Below are 11,183 nucleotides of genomic sequence, written 5' to 3' on the forward strand. Positions count from 1 at the left end.
AATCTGAGCGGGGTTGAAAGAAGTTGTCTGAGAGCGTGTACGCACAAAGCACACCCCCAGCTTCCAGCCGGGTAACAAAACCATCCTTTCTTCAGATTGGTCCCGAAATTCAAGTGGGGAAAACACCTGAAGCTGTGAGTCACGGCGAACGGTTGAAAACATTTTAAAGAGGCACGCACTCCGTTGTGGGGCGTTTCAGAGAAAGGGAAAGTGTCCATGAGGTCACCCACTATCACAGTCACGAATTTCCACAGTCTCTTTACTAGCAGCGGAAAGAAAGAAATGAGTGAAGCTGAAGCTTTATTGTTTTAACGGAGAATTGTCAGTTTCACAAAGGAAGCGCAGCTCAAGGCTCTGGGGTTCTCCCCCCCCCTCTTCCTTTTCTAAAAATTAAAAAAAGAAAAGGCGATTCTCGTTAAGAGATGGGGGTGGCGCCGCTGCTTTGGCGATGAAAGCAAACTTTCTTCCCTTGCGTCAGAATTGCACCCTTTGAAACTGTGGAAGAAGCAGCGGAGTAAAAGAAAAAAAACGCCTTCAGGTTTCCCAAAGCAGGTTTCTCGAAACAAGGAAAGCTCACGGCAACGGCCTCCAGAACAGAGCGTCATTATGGGGGTGGTGAGATAAGCAGAAAAGCCTCCAGGCAGCCTGCAGTTGGAGATACACATTGTGCCAGAGGGTGGGAAAAAGCTCAGGGGGATCCTGTTAAGATTGCCATTTTGCAGATTCTAAGCTGAGTCTTGCTTACCAAACAGGGAGAGGCTCTTAGAGCTGGTGTCTCCAAGCCAGGGGCCTCCAAATAATTTAGACTACACCTTGCCTCACCCTATGGTCAGGGCAGTGGCGTAGCGTGGGTTGTCAGCACCTGGGGCAAGGCAAGTAATTTGCGCCCCCTAACCCGTGGATTTTAGTAGGGGCAGAGAGCTGCGAGTGCGAGCGCGCCCCCCCAGATGTTGCGCCCGGTGCGGCCAGCACTCCCTGCACCCCCCACGCTACGCCACTGGGTCAGGGACAATGGGAGACATTGCCCACAACATCAGGAGCATGCCAATCAAGGGAAAGCTGTCCTAGGCACGAAGGGCACGTCATTCTATCCGAGTACCACAAACCATATGCCTGTGTCCAGGCCATGTCTTGCCACCCCCACCAATATACATAGACAGGGGTTGCTAACAGGCTGGTCGATTGCTGATCTGACCAGTGAAATGGCCTTCTGAGCTGAGCTAATCCTGCTCAGAGTAGATCCCTTGGAAGTAAATGGGCAAGGCTGGCTCAGGTCCATTCCATTCAGTTAGCCTGCTCCCAGTGAAATGTAGTTGGAGAAGACCCTCCTCTCTAAGAGAACCAAGAAGGAAGTCTGGGAAGTCAGATCCTGCAAGGCTCCGCCCACAACCCTCCCAATCACATTTTGGCTCCACCTCCAATATACGCCAGACTCCGCCCTGCCCTCTGGCCCCACCTTCCCTGGCTTCATACCCATGGAGTACTCATAGGACCAGTGTTTTTGTAAAAAAAAAAAATCGGACGTCAGCTGCCCTACCCATGAGGGCGTCTGCTGCATTCTCCAGCTTCCAAACCCTGCCTAGGAAAGCGAGATGGGTGCCTTGTTCCAGCAGTTGCAACTGGGGGTGGGTGAATAGGGAAAGCAGGGTTGGAATTTCCATCTCCTGGAGATCCTTCCTCGTAACCTGATTTCCCTAGCCAGCAAGGAAAGCTCTCAAAGTCACAGGGTGTGGAGCAGGTGATCTGATCTAGAGACAGCTAGTAGCAGTGAAGGAGCCAACCTAGAGGGAAACAGCTCAGGCGCCCAAAGCCCCATCGTGCTACAACAAAGATAACAGCTGCCATCCATATAGTTCAGCCGCCTAGATATTGCGGGGCGAGTTTTGCACGTGCTTGTGGATCCGCCCCAAGTTCTTTTAATGGGCCAAAGAGATCTGTGAGGCCTTCCATTTGTCCATGTTCTCCCCATGCTCTTCCTCTGGGAACTGGCAACTGCAGGTGTCTTCATGATGAGATCCTAGGAAGTTTGAAGGGCGGACGGATTCAGGCTCTGCAGGACAAAGGTACCAATGGTAAGACAAGGAGGAGGGATGTCTGAGGACCATGTTCCTTCCTGAGAAATGTGGCATGCCCCAGAGGTGGGCGGGGCCAAAGGCCAAAGTGGGTGGAGCAATGAATGTAAATTTTATTGTCATGCAGTAGGTGGAGTACCCTCCAACCAGGCAAGCAAGGGTTAATGGGCACAAAAAATGAGGACATGCAATAATTAAACCTGTGGTTGGGAGGGGTGTGGAGGGAGAAGGAGGTGCTGGGTTCAATCCTGCTGGGTGCTGCATTGATAGCACATTCCCTGCAAGGAAGCCCAGCCAAAGCAGACCCTGCAGAGACTGCCTGCATCTTCTGTTTCTCCTCTGCCTCATAACCAGCCCACCTTCTGTCAGGTCCAGATCGCTCTGGGTGGGACAACCCAACCTGAGCTGACTGGGGCTGTCTCTCCACTCAATGAGGGGGTGATTTGGTGCTGGATCCGGGCTTGGGTCAGATCCAGAGCACAACCCTACTGGAAGTTGGTGTAGTCCAGGTGTCATGGACAAGTTGGATGCAGAGGAATGGTGGTGGGGGGGAACCAGCTGAGGACCCACTAAGGGAAGAAGGCTCAGAGAACGGGGACTGGTGGTGGGATGATGATGAGCGGTCAGAGGGAGAAGATTGGGAGGAGGAGGAGGAGGTGTTGGAAGAGGTAACAGGGTTTAGTGAGCTAGGAGAGTCGGTGGCAGAGAAGTCCAGATTCGGAGGCAGAAGCTGAAACAGGAAGAGGGGGGAGAGAGGCCAAGAGGCAGAGATGAGTCAGGCTGGTGAAGAACTGCAGGTGTTTCCCCCTTCTGCTGTGACAAGCTCCCCTCCCCGCTTGTCTCCCAGAACCAGAAGAGGGCTGAAATGGGTCGAGGAGCAGCAGTCTGCATGCAGGCGCAGTCTCTGATTACTTGGGGGAAAGGCCTAGAAAGGAGGGGACTTAGCTGTGAGGAGGTGGGGGCTTTCGGTCACAGCAACTGATTCATGGGGTAAGACCTCCCAGAGACAACCTGCTGTGCTCATTAGGCCTGACACTCAGCCAAGTCTGTGAGGATCGTCTTTTTGCTAATAAAGGAATTAGTGCCAACTTTGAGCACTGTGATTTACTGCTGGCTTGCCCTTTGACACTAGGCTTTCGACTGATACCGCCATGGCTAGGTTAGGAGGGAACTCTGGGTGGGTGCCAGGAGGGGGTCAAAGAGCTACACTGACCTTCCACCAGGGGCAGTTTCTTCTTCTGTGTCCATACGCAGATGATTAAAAAGAACGTCAGCAGGATGAGAAGAGACAGGCCCGCTGCTGTCACAATGGTCAAGATAGTCGTCACAGTGGAATCTAAAGAATTAATGTGCATAGATTTATGTATTTATAAGAGCATTATTTTACCACCATATCATAAAACACCCAGGGAGTATTCAAACATAAAACACCATTCAAATAAATAAATAAATACACATTAAAGTGACTGGCTGCTAAATAATAATAATAATCTGCTGCATAGATCTGTTTTAGGAACTTTGGCTGAGCTCCAACTCCCTAGCTGTGCTTCAAGGGCGCCATCTAGGCTGCAATACCAGCCACCTGAGTATTCTGTCAGCTGACCCCCCAAGGGCCAATCCCAGCACACCAGGCCCTATATAAGCTCAGAACCCGACGGCTTGTTCCTAGCGTGAGGACACTGCATAACTCCCTCCTCTCTGCAGCAGGCTTTAAAAACAAGCACTAGATTTTCGAAACAAGGAAGCTGAAGAAAACACTCCTCCGTATAATTCATTCCCATATATTTAATCCATTTTGTCTGATTTAATTGGAGTTTAATTGGGTTGAGAGTTTAATTTATAGAATTTGGAATTACTTTAATCTTACATAGCATTTTAAGAGGGTAATTTATCTGTAATTAATCTGTGTTCATAATTTATATTTTCTAACCCTCCATTTCATTGATCTTTTCATTGGTTTTTTTCTCATATTAATCTATATCATTATTTTCTTTCTTGAGCATCTATAGATTTAAATCTTCTTATAAAAGATGAGAAAAATTATTTGTTTAAAGGTATCCCCCCTTTTTTCTTTTTAAAAGTTAGGTATTATTTTATATACTCTTCTTTACTCAGTTATTAATGGGCTCATAATATTGTAACAGATGAATTAATGATATCTGTTTCTAGGACATTCTTTTTTTAACAATATCTTTTTTCTCCCCCTTCGTTTTAAGGTTTTGTGATCAGATAGGCACTAACATAAAGCAGTGATGACAGCCTTTACCAAAGGTGTTGTGGACTTTGAAGACACTCAAACTCAGGACGCAAGGGAGAAACGTGCTAAGAGGAAGGCACACTTGGCAAATCCACACCGTGATCAACTCCTACCCGGAAACCAATGTCCCCACTGTGGAAGGACGTGTGGATCCAGAATTGCCCCCCACAGTCACTTATGGGCTCATTGTTAAAACCGTGTTTATGGAAGACAATCTTACTCGGCTACGAGTGATTGCCAAAGAAGAAGAAGACCTGTTATACATTGTGATATTGAAGCGTATTTATGAACTTAAATATATAAAACAAAACAAACACCGAAACGTGTCTTTAATATTTGCTGCCACCTGCAAGAGAACTCTCTTGCTAGCTGTGACCATCATTCCTGTGCCCCAAGGACACCCATCTCTGTGTCTCCTCATGGACATCTTTGCTCCTGTCCCCAGAATAACGCCCAGCTCACCCTCCCATTTTCACCACCTGCATGGGCCGCATCAAAAACGTGTGCGTCAAAAAACGTCTCCAAGTGTGTGAGATTTGGCAACAGCCGTAATTGGAATCCAGTCCCGCTGTGTCCATGTTCTCCCTGTGTGTTGTATTCAGTGCAAGCTGTACTCAGAGTAGACCCACTGAAGCGAACAGGCACCACAGACAGATTCATTCATTTCAACAGGTCTGCTTTGAGTAGACCCGTGTCAGAGACAACTCTGTGATTCCCATGTGTACGTCTTTTAGGCCCATTTCAGATACAGAAAACCGAACCGTACCAGTTTGCATAACCACGGTGACAGGTCTCGTGTCGCCACATTCCACGTTATGAGTTGTGTTCCCTGGTTGTCGAACTGGAAGCCCCAACATCTTGCAGCTACAAAGGAAGGAAAGAATGATGGTTGGAACATGAGTGATGCACTCAAGGTGTGCTATAGCTTAGTGGTTGAGCATTGGTTTTGCTTGTGTCTCCAGGCTTGGAGAGTCCCCTCTCTGAAACCCTGGAGAGCTGCTGCCAGTCAGTGTAGACAACACTGAGTTAGATGGACCAATGGTCTCTCTCGTATATTCCTATAATAAAATAAAAAGGTAAAGGGACCCCTGACCATTAGGTCTAGTCATGACTGACTCTGGGGTTGCGGCATTCATCTCACTTTATTGACTGAGGAAGCCGGCGTACAGCTTCCGGGTCATGTGGCCAGCATGACTAAGCTGCTTCTGGCGAACCAGAGCAAAGCACGGAAACGCCGTTTACCTTCCCACTGGAGCAGTACCTGTTTGAGGTGCTTTTGAACTGCTAGGTGGGCAGGAGCAGGGACCGAGCAACGGGAGCTCACCCCATCGTGGGGATTCGAACCGCCGACCTTCTGGTCAGCAAGTCCTAGGCTCTGTGGTTTAACCCACAGCGCCACCCGCATCCCTTTCTATAATAAAATAGCATTATTATTATTTATGCTACAAAGCAGAGAATGACTTACTTTGCCCAAGGTCTGCAACAGCTGCCTTTGGCATCAGAGAAAGTTCCATTCGGGCATGGGCTGCAGAAATATCTGAAGTCAATAGTGCCTGGAAGAAGGAAGAGGGGAGGTGGTTACTTACTGCTGAGAGGCTCCCAGCTGTGCTTTTACTCGTTCTAACAAAGCAACATTTTCTCTATTTCGGCTTAGTAAATGTCTGTACAATCTCTCCAAAACAGTTTTCAATAAGCGGCGAACTATAAAATTGAGTGAGATGGTATAACAATTTGATACGATAAGCCAATACTCAGTTCCAAAAAAACCCCCTAGTAAAACATATTTATTATTATGTATAAAATTTGTATACCGCCTTATACACATCAATTGCAGGGTAGTTCACAACGTAAGATTACAATATAAAAACCCCTACAAAATACATAATGAAAAATAAAAACAAAGGCAACCCAATAATTCACATACACCCTTACACAATATATTTTATAGGGCATTAGATGTCCATCACGCCTATTGTTCAGGCTCAGAACCTGGCAGATCACACAGGCTCTGCCCTCAGATACACCACACCCTGCCAGACTCCACCCTCTGTCCTGCTATACCCTGACAGGCTCCGCCCCCTAGCCTATCGTATTCTGACAGGTTCCAAGCCCTGATCCACCACATTCTGCCAGACCAGACCCTTTAACCTTGCTAGGTTTTACCTCTTGTCCGTCTTGTCTTCCATACGCTGTTAGACTACAACTCCCATCATCCCTGACCCTTGGCTCTGCTGGCTGGGGATGATGGGACTTGTAGTCTCACAACGCCTGGAGGACCCAAGGTGGAAGGACTGTGACTCAGAGCAAGAAGGGATTGACGCAAAGGTTACCTGAACATCTCAGCTCCTGCCCTTCTGGACACGTTGGCAGTGCCCGGCATTGATGGCATAGCTTGTCCTTACAGCACTTCCCACCACCACATTTGCCACAGGATTTCGGAGGGACTCCTGGTGATGAAGAAAGCACAGGTCAAGCCAGGTGAGCAAGGAAAGAGGACCACAAATACATATTTCTTTACAGCTGCCCCTTTGAGTCTATGATGGGCACTGTAGTTTAGCCCAGGCCCTGGGAGAAAAATACAGCGCTCCATTGAAATCAATTAACCTAAGTTATTTCATTTATCACAGTTATAAACTTTCTTTTTCTCCAAGGAGCTCAAGTAGGAGTACATGGTCCCCCCCCTCCTCATGTAATCCTCATAACTCTGTGAAGTAGGTGAGGCTGAGAGCCGTTGGCTATCTCAAAGCCATGCGATGAGCTCCATGGCTGAGTGGGGATTTGAACCCTAGTCTCCAAGGTCCTATTCTGACATGCTAACCGCTATGCGGCATTGGTTTTCCAGTGTGTTCTTTAACTTCAATGGCTCTACTCTGAGTCCTCCAGCAATGGCAGCTTTGAGAAGATTATGAATCCACACCTTCGCTCGTGCCGTGTGGGATGGTGGGCACCAGAGCTTGCCTCCCCGCTGAACCCTGCAGGGACATCTCTCTTGACAGCCTTTGATCACTGGTTCACAGACTCCTTGGGAGATCAAGAGAACCCCCAACAAAGACCAACAGAGCCGGAAACTCCATTGCCTCAAAGAAGCCAACAGCAACAGAAGAAGGCACTGGTCGTTTAACTGGCCTGAAGGGGCACTCAGGGGGTGGGAATTCCAGTTAATGACTACCTAGCCTTACTATAAATCCTCAGCTGGTTGCTTGAGGACTTTGCTGAGAAGACTTGGGTGACATGTCTCGCCTTATGGGGTGCTATCCGTGGTCCTGAAGCCTTGCCAAACTACTGGCCACTTCTTGTTTCGGCCATCATTCTTAGTGGAAGACATCCCTGTGGATCATGACACACCCATCCCTTGGAATGGGGCATTACTGGGAGAAGGGGAAAGATGCTGACTACCAAACCAATTGGAGCAGTATGGAAACTGAAATGTGTCTGCCCCCTGAAAACAGCCCCAAATCCCTCCTTCTTTTCATGAAATTATTATGGCCTAACCCAGCACTAATTGCTGCCACTTAGGCTTGCAAATGGACACCTAGTCTGGTCGTTTATGGCAAACAAGAACTGCACCAGATGTACCCCTTTTGTCCAGCGGAAAGTTAGGCATGTTGGTAGTGTATAATTCTTATTTTCAGCTGTTGCAGTTTCAATGTTTTGATCAATGGGAAATGTTTAAACCACCACTTGGCTCAATACTAAAATGATAGATAAGATTAGTTGTTTTAAATTGTTCTAATATTGTTTTTAATGCTGTAACCCACCCTGGGACCTTAAGGTGAAGAGTTCGTAATAAATTGATCACCGTCACGATAAATAAGATCTGGAAAGATAGAAAAGAAGGAGGCAGCAGGATTGGGTGGCAGACAGATTGGCTGTCTAGGTAGTATAGATTGGATAGCTAGATTGATATACACGGCAAGCAAGATTAAATTATATAGAGATGGATAGAAAATGCACACTGTTCAATAAACAAAAGGATAGAAGGGACTGATAAAAAGACAGGTTGGAATATTGTAAGTAAATAGAATAGATTTAATGGATTGACAATGATATATAGAAATGGTAGCTAGGATAGTTGTGTAAAAAAAAATAGAAACTAGCACACAGGTCAATAAACAAAAGGATATAAAAGACTGATATGCTCTGTAAAGATGGAGAAAAAGGAGAGGGTACAATAGGAACAGATCAGATAGACAGATAGGCATGGGATTGTAAAATTGTGGAATTATAGGTAGAAACTAGCGTGTGGGTCAATAGACAAAATATAGACAAGATTGGTATGTTGCAAATATAGAAAATAAAGGATAGCATAGGAAGATAGGTAAAATGACAGATAATGCATTTGACAGAATAGAAAGGGAGATGAAATAGATTGAACAGATAGATTGACATTTATGGTGAAGAGGATAGTTAAGTTATGCAAAGATAGAAAAACAGGATATATAAAATAGGTAGACAAGGTAGAATAGGTAAGATGGATAGAATAGCCGGACATTATATCAGCTATGGCAAAGTGTAGTTCTTAGGAAGTTCTCAGTATTACAAATAAAATTATCTCAGTGAACTTTGGTTTAACCACTGAACCGCTTGGCCTGTCTTATGTAAGAGGTCTTTCTGTTGCTTGTTATGCAATAGTTCTCTTGAACCCTGAGGTGAGACTTTGGAAATGGGGAGACACATTCTGAACACAATGGTATCTTTCCTCTTACCCATTAGGCTCATTTTCAGGGTATCAAGGCAAGAACACCCTAGCTGAAGCCTCTGGCAATGTCCTAAGCTTCATGTTGAAAATTAGTGGTGATTCTCTGCAGTTGTTTTTAAGAAGATGCAGGAAAAATGAGGGGTGGGAATAATTTTCACAAGTCATCTGCTGGTTTCCTAAGCTTAAGAATGTCAATTTGACATTTAAGGGCTGTAGCTCAGCAGGACTGCAACTGCTTTGCATGCAGAAGGTCCCAGGTTTGATCCCTCACAACTCCAGGTAAGGTTGGGAGATACAACCTGTCTGAAGCTCTGGATAATACCTGCTAGTCAGAATCAGTGATACTGAGCTGATTGGATCAGTATAAGGCAACTTCCTATTTTCCTATATCTTAAAGGAAGGGCTGAGCTCAGTGGTCGAACTTTGCATGCAGAAAGTCCCCAGTTCAGTTCCTGACATCCCCAAGGAGGGTTAGGAAAGACCCCGTCTGAAACCTGCTGCCAGTCAGTGTAGACAATACTGAGCTAGATGGATCAACAGCATGACTTGGTTTAAACACTTTCCTATGTTCCTATGAAAGGCTGAGTCAATAATTTGGGCACTAACTGGGTAAAGATCATACATTTCTACTGGGAAAGACGCCCTGCCTGATACCCCAAAGAGCTGCTGCCACCCAGTGTTGGCAGTACTGAGCTGAATGGACCGTCGTCCTATGTTCTTACACTGCAGTGGGACTTCTGAAGTGAGGCCTCTGAGAATGCTAGGCTTTTACTTCTGATAATAGCGAACCTCAAATTCAACAGGGCCTTGGAGCATATGCAGAGTGCCATCTCAGTCAGAGATTCTTTAGCATTGCAGGGGGTTGAACTGGATGATGCTTCCTGTTCTAGGTAAAGGTAAAGGTACCCCTGACCATTAGGTCCAGTCATGACCGACTCTGGGGTTGTGCGCTCATCTCACTCTGTGGGCCGAGGGAGCCGGCGTTTGTCCGCAGACAGGTCATGTGGCCAGCATGACAAAGCTGCTTCTGGTGAACCAGAGCAGCACACGGAAACGCCATTTACCTTCCCGCTGGAGCGGTACCTACTGCCCTTTTACGTGCTTTTGAACTGCTAGGTTGGCAGGAGCAGGGACCATCACCGGGAGCTCACCCCATCGTGGGGATTCAAACCGCCAACCTTCCGATCAGCAAGTCCTAGGCTCTGTGGTTTAACCCACAGCGCCACCTGCATCCCATCGTTCTATGAACTCCCCTGGACTACAAGAAAAGAGCTATCAACCAAGGCAGTCCAAAACCTCAAACCCTAAGGAATATGAAAACTCTGATCCAAACTTACCGGCAAGAGTTGATGAGCAACAAGGTCTCCCTTCCTGTTGACCATCAATGGTGGATTGTGCTAGTTCCACACACAGCCAGAGCATCGCCAAGCAAAGCCAGCAGCCGTCTAATCTGGGGTGAGACTTGGCTTCCATTTCCTTCAGTCACCTCTTCACTTCCTCCGCTGGGGATGGCGGCTCACAGTTCTCCCACAACTAGCCCTCTGGTGTGCTGGCTGGGAACGCTGTGCCTGTTAAGGTCTCTCACCTCTTCTTCTCTTCTGTCTCCCTCTCGCTTCTTTCGACACATTTTTGTAGCAAAGAGCAGCCCACGTGTTTTCTGTGGAACGAAAGCCATGTCATTTCCTGTATGGTGTGTCCGTATGGCTCTCTCGTACCACAGCTCTCAACAGGAAGCCCTGAGGCGAGAGACATCAGGGGGGATCTGAGCCCAGCAATAAGCTCTCTAGCGCTCTCTCTCTCTCTCTCTCTCTCTCTCTCTCTCTCTCTCTCTCTCTCTCTCTTTCTCCTGGCAAGGAGTCCTTCACAAAGTTCATAGCTAAACTGCAGCACTCTCTCTCGCACGAGACAGAGACAGCCACCCAATTTGAACGGCTTTAAGGCAGGATTAGATGTGGAGAAGACTATTGAAGGGGACTAGTAATTCAGTCACCCTAGCAGTTCGAAAGCACGTCAAAGTGCAAGTAGATAAATAGGTACTGCTCTGGCGGGAAGGTAAACGGAGTTTCCGTGCACTGCTCTGGTTTGCCAGAAGCGGCTTAGTCCTGCTGGACAAATGACTTGGAAGCTGTACGCCGGCTCCCTCGGCCGATAAAGC

The 11,183-nt window shown here is 47.1% G+C and overlaps 1 protein-coding gene across 1 annotated transcript; it reads right to left on the reverse strand.

Moving 5' to 3' along the window:
• Positions 1–1,916: 1,916 nt before the first annotated feature.
• TNFRSF18 (TNF receptor superfamily member 18) lies at positions 1,917–10,649 on the reverse strand (the record flags this gene model as incomplete). The annotated part of the gene is made up of 6 exons (XM_081923889.1): positions 10,366–10,649; positions 6,660–6,776; positions 5,795–5,882; positions 5,096–5,193; positions 3,286–3,408; positions 1,917–2,050 (listed from the first exon to the last, which is right to left on the reverse strand). Exons 1-6 carry the CDS (start codon positions 10,499–10,501, stop codon positions 1,917–1,919), a joined length of 696 nt encoding a protein of 231 aa, XP_081780015.1. The 5' UTR covers positions 10,502–10,649.
• Between the last annotated feature and the right edge of the window lie 534 nt (positions 10,650–11,183).

This window comes from Podarcis melisellensis (genome assembly GCF_964234715.1).
Source record: "Podarcis melisellensis genome assembly, chromosome: 8".
Taxonomy (NCBI): domain Eukaryota; kingdom Metazoa; phylum Chordata; class Lepidosauria; order Squamata; family Lacertidae; genus Podarcis; species Podarcis melisellensis.